This window comes from Gekko japonicus, unplaced genomic scaffold (genome assembly GCF_001447785.1).
Source record: "Gekko japonicus isolate JY-2015 unplaced genomic scaffold, Gekko_japonicus_V1.1 scaffold718, whole genome shotgun sequence".
Taxonomy (NCBI): Eukaryota; Metazoa; Chordata; class Lepidosauria; order Squamata; family Gekkonidae; genus Gekko; species Gekko japonicus.
This window is the reverse complement of record NW_015161425.1, coordinates 259,417-281,338: the sequence shown is the minus strand read 5'-3', so window position 1 is coordinate 281,338 and position 21,922 is coordinate 259,417. Positions and strand designations below refer to the sequence as shown.

The 21,922-nt window shown below is 43.8% G+C and overlaps 1 protein-coding gene across 2 annotated transcripts in view; it reads left to right on the top strand.

Moving 5' to 3' along the window:
* Positions 1-1,452: 1,452 nt before the first annotated feature.
* LOC107125150 (chromosome unknown open reading frame, human C2orf40) overlaps positions 1,453-21,922 on the top strand; it is a 26,277-nt gene continuing 5,807 nt past the window's right edge. The window contains exons 1-3 of one of the 2 annotated variants that reach the window (XM_015428607.1): positions 1,453-1,680; positions 17,154-17,277; positions 19,873-19,920. In XM_015428607.1, the coding sequence (XP_015284093.1) occupies positions 17,193-17,277; positions 19,873-19,920 (133 nt within the window). In that variant the 5' untranslated portion in view covers positions 1,453-1,680; positions 17,154-17,192. Of the gene's footprint in view, positions 1,681-17,052; positions 17,278-19,872; positions 19,921-21,922 lie in introns of those variants that run through there. The other variant, XM_015428613.1, reaches the window with a different exon arrangement.

The window sequence follows — 21,922 nt, the reverse complement described above, 5'->3', positions numbered from 1 at the left end:
AAAATAGCCAGCAACAAAAATGAAAAAGTAAAGGTTTGGCCAAATGAATACATGTACTATCCAACAAAACACGACAAAGCACAGGATTTTGTGGGTTTGGTGCTAATCATCAATCATACTTTGCTCACATTCTCCTTTGATGATAAATTTCTCTCTCCCCCTCTTTTTAAAAGGAAAAAAAATGCTTTACAAAACATAATTGAATTGAAAGAAGAAACCTAATGATGGATATATTTCTATTTTAAGGCAGCTTTAAAGAAATTATCTTTTCCTTTGACTTCCCCAAAAGAACAGAGATTAAATATCGTAAAAGCTTTACAGGTTAAAGTCCCTATAAGCCTGCACTAACCTCTGCTGCAAGGGTTATTCCCACAGTGGTATGAGGGAAGTGTGAATACACAGCCTACTCCAGGGATTGTTTAGGAAGGGGCGGGGGAGGGGGCATGAAAACAGAAGGCCCTTCTACACTGGAAAAGGATTACCCTGCCTTGACTTCCCTCTGATTCCTCAAGCTCCACATGGGAGGATAACTCTTTTTAATGCTTCATAATTGGTCCAACTGACTGTCAATCAAGTTTATGTCTGAGGGTCTATCATGGGCTGATTATTTGGTGCTGCTGGGCTGAAAAGCTGATTCTGTTCCTACAGTAATATACCACATTGGCCCTTATAATAAATTCAATTTAATATTTGTTGGCTCATAATAATTTACAAAAAACTTAAATGTGTATTTTTTAATCTTTCAGATTTAAAGGGGGGGGGAATTAAATATCCATGTTTAGGACCCAATAGACAGAAGTCATGTGGCTTGCAGTTTATAACAACTGGCTTGATAACTAGATTAATTAACTAGATTAATTTTTTAACTGATCCAAGCAGTAAATTCACTTTTTGGCAAGTAACCAACAGCAGGGTCCATTCTGAACAGCTACAGTATCAGAGCTGGTCCCAGTTTTCTTTCTTTTGTAACCCCCATCTCTGAACCTACCACCAGGATTCACCCTCACAAGGCCTATCAAATTATACACTAACTCTTTTCCATAACTTGTCAGGCTTTACCAAGATTAGATTCAGATGTTCTTGAGTGGTTTTTTTCCCTGAATGAAAAACTGGCAACCCTATTTTTGTCTAGGCTGCTAAAAATATCCCAGTATATCATTCACTGCTCTTCGGTAATATCCAGAAGGAGTAAAGTTCTTTATTTATAACAAGGCCAAGTAGTCACAAGAATACCGCCATGGTGTGCCAAAATATGCTTCTCTCTGTCATCTGAAAGAAATTAAGAAACATAAACCCCCCCATGCTCATTATTCTCTCTCTCTCTCGCACACACAACATGCACAAATTCCTTTAAGATGAGAACACAACTACACATTTGCTTGCAATCATCTTCCTTCCCTACTGATTGAGCTGAAACGTGATTCCTCCAAATTCATCTTTAGAGCACTTAGGGCAAGTTTTTCTGCAAAAGGAGAGATTCCTGAGGAATAGAATCAATGTGTACTTCATATATTTGTCCCTGTGGTTCCAAAAAGCTGTAATAAATTTTTCCTGTACTGCTTAGTTACTTCTTTCAAAACTCAAGGTGTGCTTAAATAAAGACCAACTTGTTTCTGTAACGGGCGGGGAATCTAATTTCTTTTGGCCAGACGTGAAGACAGGAAGCAGATTATCTGAAAGGTAAAATTTTTTTTAAAGTGTTTACTATAAGAATATGAAACTATTTTTTATCAACTATTCTATTTTAATAAGATCGAACGTAATTTGCTACTATTACATTAGGAGAGCAGAAGCAGGATGCGGGGATTCAGTATAAATGTCACAGATTGGTGTACTGTAATATTATTTGTTTGCTCAGGGTAATGTAGCTTGTGCAAGATGCTTCTTTCAACTCACTGGGCATGTTAGTAATTTAGTAGAGCCGCACTCCTCCCTCCAGTTGCAGGGATTTATTCCTAAATTATTTTAGCTGTTAAACGGAGATCAGATTGTGATAACTGACTTGAGGATTCTGTTGCTGCAAAATTAAACCTTTTTCCATGTGTAACAGATGAAAAGTAGGAAAAAAACAGTAAATTCCTTCAATTCTGTGAATTGCAGATCTAGATCACAGCATGAATAGAGTCATATTGTTTCACTTATGTTGAGTGATGCCTTTTTATGCATTCTTTAATATGTTCGTAGGCATAATCGACCAAGAACTTTTCTTGCATGTGCGTAACTGAAATGAATGGCAATTCCACATTGGGTATATTGTACTTCTTTGCACTTCTGTCATTCAAAGGTGTTGTAAAGCCTCTGGTCTTTAAAATATGATCCATTGTGGTTACAGAGCTCTGTGAAATAAGGTTAAAAAGGTATCAACTCTATCTGCATAGACTAGGATTTCAGAATGTGTAGTTGGATAGAAAATGGATTTTAAAATGGATAAAATCATTGATTTATCACGTTGCAATATAGATTTATGCATGTGTGCATTTCTGAACAATGAAGTATTTTGCTTGTCGCATTAAACTGCCATGTGGTTGAACTTCTCACTAATAACCTTAAATAAGTTCTTTTCTGTTTCTGTATACTATCGGATATAGAAGGGGTAAGCAATGATGAGCAGTGAAGCATTAAGATTCACTTGTTTGCATCTGAGAATGTAAAAGATCTTTTCACATAAAATGTACTTACTAGATTGCATTCTGGTTTTTCCAAACATCCTTCTTTATGGTTCTGCATGGCCTTACTATTCCCCCCCACCTTATACTTCTTTAGGTGAAAACTCATTGGATGCTCTATATATTAACTAATGCACAGTAATATGACAGAGTTTGCTAGACTCTATGAAATTTGGTCTTCTAGCCCAATATGATTCCGCTCTGAAAGTCAAATTAAAAGTAACGGTGAAAAAAATATGAAGAAAAAGCAGAACTAGACAGCACAGATGTTTTGCATGTGGTTAAATTATCTCTTTTAACACTGTTTTATTTTAAGCTAAGTATTCAGTCAACCTTAGCATTGAAACCTGTGGGTTAGAATTCTTCACAGAGTTAGCACTCCTGGGAAGAAGCAGAATTTTAACAAACACTTAAAGAGTTCTTTAAAAATACTGTTTTGTCTTCTGTTTTAACAAAGGGATGGGGGGTTAAGATGATTACATTAGCAGCTTGAGGCTGAAGGATAAACGTAATGTCCTTGAAAAAATAGCTCTGGCAGAGACTGAATTCTACAGATCATACTCCTGTTTTTTTTAAGCAGGATTTAACATAGTGAGGGAGGGAAAAAACCACCCCGACAGACAATAGTAACCTCAAAAAAACTAACTGGGCCAGTTGAAGAGACATACATTAGCATTAACAATCATCCCAATAGTGTGGAGAAACAAAAGCAGCCTCCTATTCAGCCATGATAGTGTCCTCGTCCCCCCTCCATTGTATTCTGATGACCAACTTCTTAGCACCTGGAGTGCCGTACCCCCCCCAGAAGAGGATGGCCTCTGTCAGCACAGCTGTGTCTCCCCCCTGCCAACACACATACTAGAAGCAGATAATATATAGCCTTCCACTCTTACCCACCTGTGACAAGATGTTTTGCCAGATAATGAGAGGCGGGGCAGAATTTAGCTATATAAAAGGCAAGTCGGACATGCATGATTATACTCCATGATGTAGAATGGACTGGAGACATGGCCTTTTCATAGGAGAAAAGACTGCTCTGGGTTTCATGACTGATCTCCATGTGCTTGATGGACCTTGATGGATTTATCTGGACCAAGCATACCTGTGGTGTCTGGCTGCTCCATAATCATGCAGCTTCTTCATTCAGGAGATATTTAAAGCCAGATACTAATTTATTTTGGGTTAGATGAGGTTCTCTAGTGGCTGTATTCAGCATAAGGCACAATATAAAAAAATTAAAATTTCTGGATCAGAGCCAAGGTCGATCATGGCCAGGACTGTGTCTTCAGTGTTGGTCAATGAATTGCATAGCAAGGCAAGTTGAAGAGACTTTTTGGGGAGGAGAAAGGGGGTAGTTGTGGATTTCTTGTGTTGTGCAGGTGGTTGGACTAGATGACTCCTGAGGTCCCTTCCAGCTCTATGTTTCGGTTTCCTCTAATATGGAGGTTTCTTTCCACTCCTTTTTAAAGCTAGTAAGAAGGCAGAGTTTAACTTTTAAAGTGCATTTTGCCCTGCCCTAGATATTTCAGTAAGTAAAATAAATATGCCTTTTAGAAATATGTGTGTGGGTAGATGATGTGAGCTTCTGATACCTGAACAGAACAGTGTAGGTTTGTGAACTTTTAAAGTGCATATGAGAGTTCACAATGTGTAAAAGAGTCAGGGGGCCTTACCATTAAAGAAGATACCTCAATAGAATAGTTTCATTATGCTATGTGAAACTGAGCTGGCTGTTTCAATGAGATCATCACGAAGAATGGAAATCTTTTAAAAGCACAGTTAAATGCCATAACAAGAAGTTCAGGAACTGCCAAGTCAGAAATGGGCAGAAATGGTTGTCTCTCTTAAGCCATTTCTACTCATAATGATTTTTGTTTTTGGCCCTCGAGTCACAGCTGACTTAGAGTAACCCTGGCCCTGTTCATACGAGCCGTTTGGGCCGGGAGGACGGATCGGGGCCGGAGCAAACGGGCGCGATCCCACAGCAACATCTGGGGAACGTCATGCTACCGTCTCCGATCCGGCCCATCCCGCCCATACAGCGCACCAAAAAACAACCAGCTACCTGGGTGGTTCTTTCGATTGGGCCGCGGCAAGTGCGGCCGTGGGATCGCCGGCGCGTCCTTGCGCCAGCGCATCCCCGGCTCCTGGCCGAACTGCGCATGTGTGAGCATGCGCAGTTCGCCAGGCTCCCCTTCCCACCGTCGCATTCTCCCTGGCATCTGATCGTGCCGGGGAGCGATGGCGCCGCGGCTCAGGGGATCCGTGAGATCCCGCCGCGGTGTCTCAACTGTGATGTGGCTCAGATTAGCTGCAGTTCAACCGTCCTTTTCCCTGCCGTGTGGCAGGGACCCCTGTAGGACTTTCAAGGCAAGAGACATTCAGAGGTAGGTTTGCCACTGACTGCCTCCATGTCAGGACCCTGGTATTCCTTGGAGGTCTCCCAGCCAAATACTAGACCGGGCTGGCCCTGCTTTGCATCTGAGATCTGACAAGATCAGGCTAGCCTGGGCCATCCAAGTCAGGGCACACATCACGATAAAAACAAACTCTCTATATTTATACACAGGCGGAAATGTTAGTGTGCAGGCAGGCCCGTAGCTAACGCGGGGCCCGGCCCCCTAGCAGTTTTTATGGCCCCCCTTCCTGAGCCTCGGCTCCCCTACCCCAACTCCCCCTGATTCCCTGTCAGCCTGTTGGCAGGGAGGACAAGGGCAGTGATTTCAGAAGCTGTCCCTGGTGCTGTGCCGCCAGAAGAGGCACTGGGGCTCCTTGGGGGGGGGGAGCTGGACCCAGAGGCTGTGGCTGCTGCAGCCCTTGCCCTTGAGCCTTTGATTAGCTTAGCAGGCGCCCCCCCAGGCTCCCTCCTTAAAAAGTCCTTAGCTACGGGACTGTGTGCAGGAGAGAACAGAAAAGAACCATTCCTAAAATGTAGGTACATAGAGATTAGCTAATTATAACCCAAACAAAAATGCCCTGATCATCATTACTATTTATCTGAATTGAAATAAATTGTTAACATTCAGAAATCTTAAGATTTGACTGTAGGATCTGGCTATTATCAGGAAGTGCCTGCAGCTAAAATGGCAGAAGGGTCAAGGGGCTTTCCCCAGAAATGGGCTTGCAGCTGCCTCTTTAAAACAGTTGAAATTATGCCTTTTATTAATTCAGAATTTTTTACATCCATCCATCTGATAACTATTACTCTGGCTGTCTAATAAGTTAGGAAAGGCAAGGTCCAAGAATTCAGGCAGTCAGCCTCACACTTGTAAGATTTCTCTCTCAGCCTGAGGTGACGACTGAAATAATTGATTTTGTAGGTAAAGTCCAAGCTGGAAAAAGATAGAAGGGATTTTATCCTCAAAGCAGGCCATTGAGAGTTCTACTACTACATGAGGGCCAGAAGATAATATGTCCTTCATCATTCAGAACAGCTGTGGTGACTGGCTTTGAGCATATGCAATGGTGGTAAAAATATTATTTTTGTTGTCGTGTCAACTGCCCATTCATTCCATTGTTGTTCAGGGTTTCAACATGGAGCTGAGGTGAATGATGAATTATTGGTGAATGATGGACACGCAGCCATCACCCCACACAACTTTAATCTCAGGCTAATTAGTGTGGGGGGGAAATCTACTTGGCTTAACCTGGAGAAAAACAAGAATGCACATCAGACGCAAAAGCAAGTGCTCAAGGTCAAAGACAACGTCTGCATAGAAAATATACTGATTAAACCTAGATATCCTGTTTTGTAGATTCAACTGAACTAGTATTTGGTTCTAAAAACATATCGTTAGAACAGTAAATTCCAGTTCCATAAGAATCAGAGTACGTAATCCAGCTACAGTTAAACACTTTTAAAACCTGTTGATTTCAACTTGGCTAAGTCTCTCGCACTAGAACTAGTGGTATGTTAAAAGTGCTTAATTTTGTTTTGTTCAAGCCCAGAGTACACTAGGTTATTTCCTTATTTTACGACCTCTAGTGAATTTTTTTTAAAAAAATTCAATATGCCATAAACTGAATTAAAACTAAGTCATAAGTACCAAAGAAAGTTTCCCCCAGCCACATTAAGTAGTAATGATTGGGGGATTTTAAAAAATGTTTTAAGTAAGGACGTGTCTTCCTAGTGGAAATTTCAGTGTCCAATATGTTAAGTCTGTCCAGATTGCTCATATAATAGCCTCTTGGGATGCACAGTTTCACTCTACATTAGTGCAACGTTCACTGCAGAGAATGAGTGCTTTGTACTTGCCTGATTTTCCCTTCAGTCAAATAAAGGCTTTTGAGCGTTCTATTCTATTTCCCTCAATTTACAAGTGATTACCCGTCGAAAATTACACCGCACGTCACACGTGCTGTCACACATTTGACATGAAAATATGTGCTAATCAGCAGCAGAAGATACTTCTTCAAAAGCATTCAGCTCAAAAGGGGCACGCTCTTCATTTTGCAGTTCTCTTTGCATCGTCACCATCATCATATAGTTATTACTGGTGCTGATTCTTTGTCTAGCAAAATAAAACTACCCCGCAGGTCTGTCTTCTGTGTGGCACTCACTTATGCATCTGCAGAGACAGGCTAGGAACAAAATTGGAAGTGCTTAGCGTAGGCAAAGCTATCATTTTCCAAACAATTACTCTAGTCCCGTCCTTGCTTGCTTTGGGTATTGGACTCAGCTTGACAAATGCTTCATTAAGTCGAGGCTTCCAGTCATCAGATCACAATGCATCCTAAGAGCAACGTGGTTGCTTGGTCCAAGTCTGTAGTACCAGTGAATGTTAGCATGGATAATTAGAGTGTGAGTCTTTATACGAGTTCCTCTCTCTCCCACTTCAGTGCTAAAACCAGAAGCGGAGAAAAAAATCCCCACTACTATCAAAGCAAAAGCCAGGAAAAATGTAATGAACGATAATACTACTATGTCACTAAGTTCAGGTAGTGACATCAAAATGACCCATTCTGATCCAACCCCCTGCATTTTCAGCCTACCTGAAGTTCCTTTTCTGTATGAATTCCCCTGCCAAGTAAGACTGATGAGCAAAGCACTACCTTACAGGCTAAATAACCCTGGGTTAAAACTTCAAACATCTGAGATTTGACCCATTTTGTGGCATTTCTTGAATTCTTAACAGAATATTGGTGTTATTTAAAAGAGTGGTGGTTTTACTAGCGTTTTCGTGATTCATTGCTTTTATAAGAATTGTTTATGGCAATGAAGAGGAAGCATAAATGAAAACAAAACCAAAACCCAAGAACAGGTTTTGGGCAATGAAGGGTCCTCCTATGTAGGGGTTGGGAAACAAATGTATTCATAACAAATGGCTTACCTCAACCTGTATGAGTAAGCAAAGGCAATCATTTGCATCCAGAACTGAGATATGGACACCTGGAACAGCTGCCTCTTGTACAAGCATTTTGATCATGCAAAATACTAAATGGTTGTTCAAAACTTCTCTTGATTCTTTTAAATACCTAGACACCATGAATAGTCAAGGGTTAATGTTGCATAGTTGATAGAGACAACTGAATTTAGGTATAACTTTGCATAGAATTATTACATCAATTGATCCTTGGAATGCATCATAATCCTCACTTCCAAGGGTTCAGATCCATTACTTACAGTCTACGTTTCTGCCACAACCTCAAAAATAACAAAAAAATCTCAGAAATAGTAGGTTTCAGGAACAGCTCGTACTATAGGATAAACAAATCAATGTTACACCAAGTGAAGACACCGATTAGTCAACACTCTTTGATTAATTAATCAGTTTTTCAGCATAATTCAGTTTACTGTTCCTTTGACTATATACTACAATATAGATCCAGCAATGCACAAGCAGAAACATAAACAGACTTAGCACATTTCTGCTTGCTCAAGATATTGTGACAAACCTAGTGTTTTTCTTCCCTATATATTACAGTGCCCAGAAACTGGAAGCTCAGGATCTTGCACAAGCATAAACCCAAGTGGGGATACAAAGCTGGACTTAGCACAAGCAGCTACTGTAGTCTTTTTCTTGCATTTCCATTTGCACAACAGTGCTGGATCCAACCCAAAGTTTGGAATTTTAAAGAAATTTAAAAATTACATATTCTTTGTTCTAAAACACAATCCTTCTGGTGCCAAAATGTTCTGTACATTTAGAATTAATGGTCTATGTTTTAGCATTTGATCCTATGGCTGCTTTATGATGTTAATGTTAGATTGTGTATCTTACTCAGATACAGAGCTTATCATGAAATTTCAACTGTTTTTAAAAATGAAAGAACAGGTCTCAGGTCAGCCAGCAAGCTTTGGGCCCTGTGGATATTTGAATCTTGGTCTTCCCAGTCACAGCCCAACAAACTGCCAAACCATACTATACAATACTAACCTGCCTGGCTATCAGGTAACCATAGTGAAGCATCCAATCATCAGCAATTATTAAAGAGTACAGAGAAGTCTACCAAATGATGGGGAAACTTGAAATGTGAACTCAGTATATTTTCCTTGCTGCTGCTGCTGTTACTAGAAGGACGGGGGCATTTATTATTTACATATTTAATATTTATATTTTGACTCCCTTGGGCTCAAGGTGGTTTACGTACCAGTTAAAACATTACAACTTAAAATTAACAGTGTAAAGCCCCAGATATTCCCTCCCGCCCAAAAAAGATACCTGGAGTTTATTATATTACATTGAAAGCCCTGGTAAATGAAATGTCTTTGCAATGCCTCCTGAATGTGTTCCTCTCACCTCCTCAAGGAGCCTATTCCACACAGTGGGGGCTTGAATGGAAAGGGAAAGGGCTCTGGTTGATGCCAGGTCTCCCCCCCACCCCTTAAGTGGGGGAACATTCAGTGGGTGGCAGCCTGAAGGTCATAATTGTTTCATGAGGACATATCGGTGGGAGGCAGTCCTTTAGATATATGGAGCCTAGATCATGAACAGCTTTAAAGGTCATAACCAGCACTTTGAATTGGACTTGGTTTTCTTTCCCAGTACAAAACACTTCCCCATCATCTTCCTTCCCACTCTGCTTTCTTATAGCACTTCTCCTGTTCACACTGGTGAAACAGTTCAAGGTTGACTGACACCTGAAACATTATGAAAGAAAAGCCATAGATGTAAACATCTTATTCAGATACTCTTTTTCTTCTACTATGCATCAGCAACAGCTAGATTCTTCATACAACAATGTGAAAGTCAAAATACTTAGGGAGGATTTGACTGATGGCTTTAATCCTCTTGTTGTCTGAAGAGAAAAATCATAACTCCTGTAGTTTTCTTGGAACTAACTTTAAAAACCAGTTTGAAATGCCAAGTTGCATTTAACAGGTGACCTGTTACTGGGGGCAATTCAATTTGAGTAATATAGGAAAACTCATTAAAAGAAATCAATGACAGCTTACTGCTGGATGTTTGTACTAAGCAAGTAGAAATTCTTTCTCTTTGTAGTCATCAAACACGTCTTAATCAGAATATATTATAAAACTTAAACAGTTCTTACTGAACTTCTCGCCAAATTTAGATTTATTATTTGATTTAATCTCAGAAATTAGAGTAGTTTACAGAAATTAGAGTTTTGTACAGTTTATTCTCTGTACCAAATTTTGTACCTTTTTAAAAAATCCTGATTGGCCCTGACCTGGATAGCCTAGGTTAAGCCTGATCTTGTCAGATTTTAGAAGCTAAGCAGGGCTGACTCTGGCAAATACTTGGATGGGGAGACCTCCTTGGAATACCAGCAGTCAGGAGGTGTGGGCTGGCCTTATTCAGCTACCTCTCTGAATATCCTCCAGGCCCCCAGCAGGGGTCAGTCATCAGCAGTGCTCCCTCTGAGCTAGTGTGAGTTAGCTCACAGTTTTTTAGCCTCTGGCCAACACATTTTTGTCTTAGCTCAGGAAGGATGGCTCCAGAGCAAGCTAATTTATACAGCAGCCAAATCGCTCGCTCACAACTTTAATGCCAGCAGCTCACAAAATAGAATTTTTGCTCACAGCTTAGAGGGAACATTGGTCACCAGAGGTCGCCATGACTTCCAGGTGCACATACAGGCATGCGCACACATATGAAAAAGACAAAAAAAAAACCCCAATAAAATCTTGATTGTAGGCATGCCAACTTCCAGGTGGTGGCTGGAGCTCTCCTGGGATTATAACTGATTTCCAGGTGGCAATGATCAGTTCATATGGAGAAAATGGCCACTTTGGAAGGTAGACTCTGTGGCATGACACCCCATCCAAGTCCCTCCCCCTCCCCAAGCCCCGCCCTCCTCAGGATCCAGCCCCAGAATCTCCAGATATTTCCCAACCCTAACTGATTATGAATACCTTAGAGACCAACAAGATTTTCAGGGCATAAGCTTTTGAGAGTCAAAGATCCCTTTGTCAGACAGAAGTAGGAATGGAGATGCGACTGAACTCAAATCTAGCTCTTCTATTACAGAGAAGAAGAAGAAGAGAAGAGATTGGATTTATACCCCGCCCTTCACTGCCCAAAGGAGTCTCAGAGCGGCTTACAAACTCCTTTCCCTTCCCCTCCCCACCACAGACACCCTGTGAGGTAGGTGGGGCTGAGAGAGCTCTTGACAGAAACTGCTCTTTTTCAAGAACAGCTCTAATCAGAACTACGGCTTGCCCAAGGTCATCCAGCCAGGTGCAAGTGGAGGAGTGGGGAATCAAACCCGGTTCTCCCAGATTAGAGTCCGCGCACTTAACCACTACACCAAACTGGCTCTCATTGCAGACCAACATGGCCACACTCTGAAGCTATTTTGAGTAGTAAAACTCTTGTTTCTCTTTGACAATCCAGCCCCTTGTTTCTGCATGCAGAGTGCAAGGTCCGGCTGAACATGCTTTTATTCAAATCTAGGGCCTGAACACATACAAAAATCATATGAGAGTGAAGCAGGGCATGGCAACGGCGGTGGTGGAGGCGTCTTCCTTAATTATTTATTATTATTTTATTTATTATTTGTTGACTTTATAACCTGCTCTCCCTGGAAACCAGGCTTAGAGCAGGTAACGTCATTTGTAAAAACATTCCGTTCCTAAGACTAATACATAATTACAATAAATACAATAAAACACATAATAAATAAATATATCCCACTGTACAGCTAAAAGATGGCGTAAAATCTCAGGGGAGGGGTAAGGTATAGTTGTCTGATGAGAAGGAAAGGGGGAGGGGAAAGGAGAGAGAGGGAGAAAAGGAGCAGGCCAGTCTGAGACGGAAACTGTCAAGACAGAGCCTGTCGCTGCCCTCAACCATACGCCCAGCAGAACAACTCTGTTTTGCAGGCCCTGAGGAACTGAAACAAGTCCTGCAGGGCCCTGATCTCTCCCGGAAAAGTGTTCCACCAGGCTGGAGCCAGGGCCGAAAAGGTCCTGGTCCTGGTTGAGGATAGCCAAACGCTCTTTAGGCCAGGGATCACCAGCAGATTTTGGTCACTAGAGCGTAACGCTCTTTGGGGGATATACCAGGAAAATGAGCCACAGGGGTACAGATTCCTAGTCAAACCTCAGGGAGGAGGTTGTTGGAGCAGGACTGCAGTGACAGGAAGGACCTGATAAAGGGGTGCCTCATAGCTAGGGCTACCAGCTCTGGGTTGGAAAATACCTGGGGATTTTGGGGGTGGAGTTTGGGGAGAGTGAGGTTTGTGGTGCGGAGGGATCTTACCAGGGTCCAATGCCACACAGTCCACCCTCCAAAGCAGCCATTTTCTCCCGGGGAACTGATCTCTGTCGTCTGGAGGTCAGCGGTAATAGCGGGAGATCTCCAGGCCCTACCTGGAGACTGACAATGCTACTTATAGCCCTATCCTGTCTCTTAAAATTTACCAGGTCAAGATGGAAAGACTGAGCTAACTGCAGCAATATAGTGAGAGCCACGGAGTTGTGCAACAGCTTGATCAGCAGTTATTAAAGTGTATAAACATTACATGAAAATAACTTAAGGAATCTAAATATTTAATTTAATTTAAAACTAAAGGTATGATCCTGCCCCCACAGTACTTGTAGGACATGGTATATAGATTCTGAGTAGCCAGAAATAAACCAGGCACTATACATGTACAGCTATTGGCACATCCAACTGTACAGAATAGTATGCCTCATTTATACGATAACAGGAGTGGACTTAGCTTTAGACCCGGCGTTGCTCCTTCTTGGCCACTGGTCATTAGATGAACCTCCTGTAATGAAAAGAGAGTTAATTAACGTTCTGCTCACAGCTGCCGAATCATCTATAGCCCGATTTTGGAAGAGCACTAACCCGCCCACGGCTGCCTCCTGGCTTTCCGTTGTCTGGGACTATTTCATGTTGGAAAAATGTACTGTTTATTTCGACGCTTCTCGGAGTGAGAGGGAATTGTATAGTTCCTTGGGTAGATCGTCCTTATTTTTGGAAAAGGTGGAACAAGGGGAGTTGATTGTTTAAGTGGGTCATGGGTGGGTGTCATTCCATGTCCCCATGTTATACTGCTTTCATTCTTTACTTGACCGTAGTGATTTGTACGACTGACTCAAGCTTTATTGTTCATGTCTTTTGAAATATTAATTTTTTTAAAAAAATAGGACATGTATGATTCCTCCTCTTATGCCTCAACAGTGCAATAGACGCTCCTGTGAAACAGGTTCTCAGATGGATCTAGCTAGAGACTGTACAGAAAAAGACAGGCAAATCCCTGATGGCCAACTCAGAAACTGCAGGGGCTGGATGGGCTGACCGCATGATAGCCTTCTGATTTCAGCAACCAGCTTAGTAGCCAGCCATTATGTAGTTGCCGAGCCCTGGCCTGATAGGGATTCAATCAACCCTCCATGTGAGTTTTGCCATGGTTCCTCAACTCAATCTATGTGGGGGTGATAAGCAGTTGTCACACTGGGGCATTTGGGGGCAGAGCCCCACCATTGATGAGCCCTGCCCCACCCCGGGAGGATGCCAGACCCCCCACTCCCGGTACACCTTGCTCCCGCAGCAGCAGGGAAAGGAGGGAGAGAAGTCAAATTCCAGTTCCAATAACCTTTATTGGCATACAGAAAGAGAAGTCATGCCTTCTCTCTCTCTCTCTCCTTCACTTCCCCCACCCCACACACTGTTGGGTAATCTAATTAAGTTCCCCATTCCTCTGCCCCCACACCCCGGCTCCTGCCCCACCAGCCAAAATTTTCTGGCTACAGGGCTAGTGATAAGGGCCATGTCCTAAGTAACTGAGGATAAGTCACATGATTATACCTTAAGTTGCTAGTGTTAGAGCAGTTGCTGCGTTTATTTATTGCCAATGAAATCTCTCTCTCTTTATCAGGAGGGCAAGAAACATTGTTCCCTTATCCCTAACAGCTAACAGTCTACTAAAGCATTCAGTCCACCAAAGACATGAAACTGCTTCATAATAAAAATCCAGCATGCTCAGAAGGAATTAATTCACGGTCTTTCTTTTACACACAAACAAGCACAATTTATTGCAAAAAATAAATCCTGAATGAGGGCGAGATCACTGATCTATTTCAGTATTGTCTATACCAGGGATCCCCAACCTTGCTGTGCTGATGGCACTCATGGAATTTTGAGAACAGGTACTAGGTGTCACCACAAAATGGCTGCCATATGGGCAGGGCCAGTCACAAAATGTTTGGAGGTTCTAACCCAAAAACCCTCCTATGACGGAGGCAGCAGTTTCTGAATGGGTGCTCTGTGCAGACATAAAAGTGATTCCTTGTGGCCTCTTCTATAGCATCTCCTGCACCAAGGAGGCAGGTGAAAACCAGGATTGGAGTTTTGCTTTGGGGAAGAAGAAAGTGGGTGTCAGAAAATACACTGGTTGCTACACTCCTTTGGGGATAACTGGTCTACTCAGCTGGCTATTCTCTAAAGTCTCTTATAAAAGGTATTTTCGAGCTCTACCCACATGCGCTTTTGTAAATTGAAAAGGATCGGGATTGATGCTGGTGTTTCCTGGATACAAAAAAATATGCTTTAAAAACTGAACTATGGCTCTTGAAACCATACAATGCTGAAGATAAAACTGTGTGCGTAGTACTGTGAGAGTGTTATGAAGTGGCTATTTACTGCAGCATTGAATAACTAAAGAAGTCTCTTGTGGAACAGATAATTAGCGGCTTTGAGAAAGCTCTTACAACTAATTTTGACAGGTGAATATATATTGACTTTTTAAAAACCAGGCTTTTAGAAGACACAGCTTGGCATGCTGAATGGGCTGGATTTCTGTTTAATTTTTGGAAGAGTTCCTAAGGAGAACAGAATGTGTTAGTGTCTGCTTTCTTATGAGTCTCCAACTTGCTTGGAGTGTTAATAAACGTAGTACAAATTATTACTGTAATTTCCTAGAGAGTTGCTTACTTCTTTTTCTCCTGTCTGGCTCAAGGCATCATCCATCATGCTGGTAATGCTTAGGATGTTAGTATGTGGTCTGGTAAAGTTGGTTTTAGGTCAGAATGTGAGATGGTGAGAAAACAGCTTGCCCAAATGTTGGTGAAAAGAAATAATCCTTGGTAAGACCACTGATTCTTTAAGACTATTTCCAGTAAAACAAATTTCTCTAATGGAAGAGTTCATTCTGCCTCATATCTCTGCTGGATATGATTATCCAACATGAGGGTGAGCCCAGACCACCATTTACGGTTTGTTTACTGACAGCAGGAGTCCATAACTGCACTCTCTGTTCCCGAAGGACTGCAGAGCTCCTGCGTATCTGACCCAAGTCTGCATTTGTAGGTTTTCTTCATCAAATTTCACTCCAGGCACACAAGAATTTCCCTTTCTGGAACGACAACTCCATCCACTCTTTTATTAAGCTATCTAGGTATACCAGGTGTCCTCCTGCTCTCTGCCCCATGTGGTGGGCAGTAAGTCAGAGAGCAGTGTGGTACAGCGGTTAAGAGTGGTGGGCTTTTAATCTGGAGAACTCCTCCATATGAAGCTTGCTGGGTGACCTTGGGCCAGTCACCGTTCTCTCAGAACTCTCTCAGCTCCACCCACCTCACAAGGGGGCTCTTGTGGGGAGAAGAAAGGAAGGAGACTGTAAACTGCTTTGAGACTCAATAAGGTAGCAAAAAGCGGGGTATAAAAATCAACTCTTCTTCTGCCCACTGGTGCTGAGGGGAGTGTCAGGAAGAAAATGGATGGGAAAATCAGAGTTGTGCCAACAACATGATGTCACTTCTGGCTTGAAACCTCTCAGCGTTTTTGGAACTTTCCAGCATTTTGTGATTGGTATCAAAGCAGACATACGAGGTGAACAGAGTTATCAAAGAGAAATTTTTCTCCCTCTTCTAAAAGACTAGAACTCGAGGTCATCCAACTAATCTGATGCACAGTAGATTCAGGACAGAGAAAAGGAAATACTTCTTTACAGAGACAGTGATTAAAACATGGAATTCGCTGCCAGCAGATGTAGTGATGGCCATAGGAATAAACAGCTTTGAAAAGGGATTAGATAGATTCACGGAGGATAAGTCTATCAATGGCTATTAGCCACCGTGAGCACAGTAGATTCAGGACAGAGAAAAGGAAATACTTCTTTACAGAGACAGTGATTAAAACATGGAATTCGCTGCCAGCAGATGTAGTGATGGCCACAGGAATAAACAGCTTTGAAAAGGGATTAGATAGCTTCACGGAGGATAAGTCTATCAATGGCTATTAGCCACCGTGAGGGAGGGGAACCTCCACACTCAGAGGCACTAACCTGCTGAATCCCAGAGTCAGGAGGCAACATCAGGTGAAGGCCTCGGCCTCTCTGCCCTGTTGCTGGCCACTCTGTTGTTGGCCACTCTGTGAGACAGGATGCTGGACTAGATGGACCTTCACTGGTCTACTCCAGCAGGGCTCTTCTTATGTTAGAAACTGGCAATCCTAAGCGGTGGCCCACTACCTAGTTTCCAGAAAAAGAAAAAGCTGGATATGGTTGGGGAGCCCTTTATTATAAGAACAAGTTTCATGTGCTACAATTTTGTGCCATCCACCGGACTGGTCAAGCATGCCTGGCAGTTCACTTGGTTACATGAAGTCCCCCAGTGAGGAGTAGCTCCCAGGGCAAGTCTTGCCTGGGAGAGGATCGTTTCCACTGAGCATCCACCTGGAAGCCATTCTGCAAATCCGGGGAGGGGGGCGGCGGTGTAAACAGGACACTTTAAAGACTCCCAAAACTTCACTCCAGCACAGACCTTCCTGGATTAGCGCCCACTTCTTCCGATGCTGCTAGGGGACCCTCCCTCCCGACGGCCACAAGCGCCTCTTTATTTGTTTGCTGCAACCAACTAACGCGCCTCCCTCTCTGGGGAGAGGAGCCCTACCTGCTCGCAGTTGCCGGAGCAAAGCACGTTCGGCCTGGCCGGCGTACACCAGCAACACTGCGGCGGCGGCGGCCGCCAGGCAGGGCGGGAAACTGGCGGGCCCGCTGCGCGGCGTCCAGACCGCGCTCCCGCCCTCTCTCTCCGGCTGCAGCCCCCTCCTTCTCCTCCCTTTCGCCCTCTCCCAGGTCCTGCGCTCGCCACTCGCCAGCGACGCCCTCGCCGAGATGCCGCCGCTCTTCTGCGTGTCCGGCCGGGGGGCCCTCTCCTTGGCAGCCCTGCTCCTTGTCCTGGTGGTCGCCTCCAGCCCCGGTGAGTTGGGGGAAGGGGGGGAGGGAGCCCCGCGCGTGGGGAGAGCAGAGCGGCTGCCTGCAAGGAGGAGGAGGGAGAGGGGGGCTTGTGTGCCGCCCCCCCCCCGACAATCTGCCCGCCCTTGACCCCGCCAGGATTCCTTCAAGGTGCACTTAGGCGGAGAAGGGGCGGACCCGTGGGTGGTTTGGATCCTACAGGACAAAGTTCGAGTCCAGTGGCACCTTTAAGACTGACACAGGTTTATTCAAGGGTTGCGGTCACGCACACTTTTAATGCACTTTCCAACTGGATTTTGCCAGTTCACACGGTAAAAATACAGTTGGAAAGTGCACTGAAAGTGGATTATTTAGCGTGTGTGACTGCAGCCAAGGTAGGAAGTTCCGTCTGCAAGTGCACTTTTTCAGACACAATGAAATAGAAATGGCCAGTCCATATAGCTAGAGGATGAGCAGTAAATTAGCATACAGAATAACAAGCTTATTTATAAGGCTATCATCTGTTTGGGTTTAACTCCTGGGGGAAAACCTAGCAAGGAAATAAATATGTCAGAATTGGAGATTGATGTAGCCTTAATGGTGAGAATCTGTCCTTTCGGAAAGCTCATAACATGAATAACGCTTTGTTGGTCTTAAAGGTGCCACTGGACTCAAACTTTGTTCTGTTGCTAGAGTACATACTAACAGGGCTGTCCACCTGGATCCTATAGGCACTGGATGAAATGCACTGGATGAAAGCAAATTTTGGAGAAAGACTTCTGTGCTTTTCAAAGGAATTTGTCCAGTGGCAACACTTTCCCCCACCATGGAGATGCAGTGATAGGGAATAAGAGCTTTACCTGCTGGATTTTTGCTTGCCACTCAGGCACAAGACAAGCTTGCCAGGAAAAAAGAAAGACTTGACCAATCTCTGCTTCTCACCCTTGTTAATGCCATTTCAAACACTGTCAATCAAATCCCTCTCCCAACCTTTTTCTGGCAATGCCTTCAATGGTTTCACCATCAGATCAAAATTCAGGACATTCCCCAGTGTGGACTTGCAGTGGTGGGAAAGGCTGCACTGGTGGAATATCTGCCTGTCATACAATTGTCAAGGCACTGGACACTCCTGGAGAGGGGGGAGAAGGAACAGCCTGCTATCACCCCTCCCCACAATTTCTCTAGCAAATGCTTGTTTATTTAGTCTTTTATTTGCAGTTAAGAGATCTTGGCCCATCCATGTTGTCTGTCTCACCTCCCATGCTTCTTGTGTGAAATTAGTGATAAGTTAATATAAATGGCTCCAGGCACATATATGTGTATACTGTAATATTTTTGAAGCTGGAAGGCAAGGAAGAAGGGTGTATTGTGTCTTTAATAGCATAATAGCCAGGGTACCTATGTCTTTAATAGCATAATATGTAGCAATGCACAACTGAACCTCTGCCCAGCTCAAGATGTTAGTAAAGGTAAAGGTTTCCCTTGTTGGAAAGCCAGTCGAATGCGACTCTAGGAATGCGGTGCTCATCTCCATTTCCAAGCCAAAGAGCCAGCACTGTCCCAGAGACATTTCCATGGTCATGTGGCTGGCATGACTAGACACCAAGGCGCACGGAACGCTGTTACCTTCCCACCGAAGTGGTACCTATTTATCTACTTGCAATTTCTTGCTTTCGAACTGCTAGGTTGGCAGGAGCTGGGACCAGAGATGGGAGCTCACTCCATCTTGCGGCACTCGGGTCTCGAACTGCTGAACTACTGACCGTCCACAGCCTGCAGTTCAGCGTCTTAACCACTTGAGCCACCGCAGCCCCCAGCTCAAGATGTTACCAGTGAAAAAAAACATAATTCAGTGAAGTTTTTGCCTGGCATCTTTAGATGCAGAAAGCTGTCTGAAAACAAAGCCATTCTAAATCTGCATTTTGGTACATACAGAGGGAGAGAGAGAGAGACGAATACATATTCTAGTTCATAACTAACATATATCCGGTACTTAGTGGTCAACTCACACGTTTACTGTTAAAAGCTGTAAAGCTACCTGTGAAGATGCAGCCCCTGGCCCTGAATTCCATTCATCAGCCTCCCTTCACACAACTCTGTTAAAGCCGGTGTCATTCTGCTTTTGACCCACGGCATGCTGGAAATGATGGTGGGCAAAGGAAGCAGCAGAACAGCAAAGCCAACAGTTTATCTAGCTATCTAAATATTGACAGGCTGCTCTTCTGGAGTTCAAAGCAGCTTGGCAGAGTATTTAAAAATGCATCAAAAATGCAATAAACATTCAGTGAGAAACAACTGAACAACAGAGCAAATTGAACAACAGAGCAAATTCAAACAGCCAACATCTGCAAGTTAGGGTGTATGTGTCAGATTAAAGAGAAGTGGAAGGATTTTACTAATGCTTGTTTTGTATGTAAGAGGTGTGTGTGCACAGGCTGGGGGGGGGGGGGTATTCCCCCCTCCAAGAGGCGGAGAAAGGAACCTTAACTTGCCTCCAGGCATCCGGTGTTCCCTACAGGTTCCCCTTGCATATACAGTCACGTTCCTTATTAAGGAAGCAGTAGCTACTTAAACGTTTTCAATCTTTTAAAAATCTAATGTATTTGCTTGATTCATTTAGGTGTTACAAGAGGAAATAAACTTAAGCTGATGCTTCAAAGACGAGAAGGTAAGGTTTATCTCTTTCACCTACTATCCTAATTTCTCTGCCAGCAGCTAAGTTAGGCCAGAAACACACATTCTAATTGCTCCTGAAACCCTTGGCATGGGTTCTTTTTTGTGAAGAGCCATTTTAGTTTCCCCCCCCCCCAAAAAAAAGGCATTTTTCAGAAGACAAATGGTTTGCAGGGAGAGTAAACCTTTCCCACTCTTTTCCTATTTTCATAAACCCCCCCCCCCCAGAATACCACTCAGATTCCAGATCCATTGGAATGTTTGTAAGGGAAGAGCAAGTCTAACACTTTAGTTGGCAAAAGGGGCTGGGGTTGGATCCTTTCAGTTTTCCACTGGATCTCACCTGATTCTACTCCTCACTGCAATCCCCATCCCATGTGGCTTTTACTCCTGTGCATTTCATAATCCCTGGCGTAACCTTTTTATTGGTTCAAAAAAGCCCCTGGTTCCTCCTTTGTCAGTAGAAAAGCTGGTAGGATCAAACACTAGGTGTGGAATTGTAGAGGAAAACTGGCAGGTGGGGGAAGAGTCAAGTACCCTTTCTCCATGCTTCTTCTTATGTCTCAAGTTTGCTTTTCAGAGGGGAAATAGTGGTCATGGTTGCAGGAATATGTAGTTCCAGACGCTACCAAACCACTTAGGGAGGCCAGGTCTCCCACTACACTCTGGGGGCAGGAAAACTATGACCAAATTGAACAGTGGCCACCAACATGTCTAGTTGCCCAGAAGGGGGCCTGCAAGGACTTGCAAGGGGGGCTTAATTTCCCCCTTTATTCCCTCTGCATGCTATTTCATCTTTCCTTCCTTTGCCCCCCCCATTCTCCTTTCCCTGCTTCTTCCTCTCCTCCCCACCCACCAACCAACCTACCTTTTTATCTGCTCCCCATCTCCAGCTATATATATTATTTCATATATTGACAAGATGAGGCATCCATATCTTAAATCCGCAGGTGCTGCTTCTTTTATTTGCGGGCATTTTTTAAAAGATTTCATATTTTTCAGCAAACCTGGGGCATTTTTAGGTTTGTAAAAAAGATCTGTGTTGTCTGTTCATGACCCCAGTCTCCAGATTTAAGTATCCACAAATGTGGCCATGTTGAGAATCTCTCCTTATATATAACAAGAGGAGACCCGCAACAAAATGTTGCGTAATGTATTGTGGTCCTACAGTCCTACATACATATGCACCCACATATCCACAGCTATATATCTATAGATACACACACACACACATCTCACTGTTTTCTCCAGAGGAACTGATCTCTGCTACCTGAAGAGCAGTTGTAATTGTGAGTGATCTGTAGCCCTCACCTGGAGATTGGCAGCAATTGTTACCCAGGACAAAATGGCTGGTTTGGAGGGTGGAGTCTATGGCATTCTACCTGTCTGAGGTCCCACCCCTCTGCAAACCCCACCCTCTCCAGGCTCCACCCCTCAAATCCCCAGGAATTTGTCAGGATGTAGTTGGCAACCCCATCTCCTTCCCAGCTAGCCATCAACCTACCATTATCTGCCCCTTTGACTTCAGCTGACTTCTGCCCTCCCTTTTGCAGAACAGTTGTAATACTGAGTGCTCTCCAGCCCTCACCTGGAGATTGGCAACAATGGTTCCCTATGTGGGACTGACTGGTTTGGAGGGTGGAGTCTATGGCAGTGTACCTGTCTGAGGTCCCACCCCTCCTCAAACCTCACCCTCTTCAGGCTCCATCCCTCAAGTCTCCAGGAATTTCCCATCTGGAGTTGGCAACCCTATCAGGACTGGCCCCAATGTGTTTTCTCCCAAAGGCCAAAGTAGGTGACAGGACCAAGCTTAGATGCCTACCAACAGGCACTGAGGGGAATGTAGGGTTGCCAGCTCTAAGGAGGGAAATACCTGGAGGTTTTGGGGGTGGATTCTGTAGAGGGACGGGCAACGGAGGCATCGGCCTTCCGTCGCCCGCCTTGCCCCCCCAATCTTGGCCCGGGCAACCGCGGCTCCCGCCAGCGGCCGCCCGACT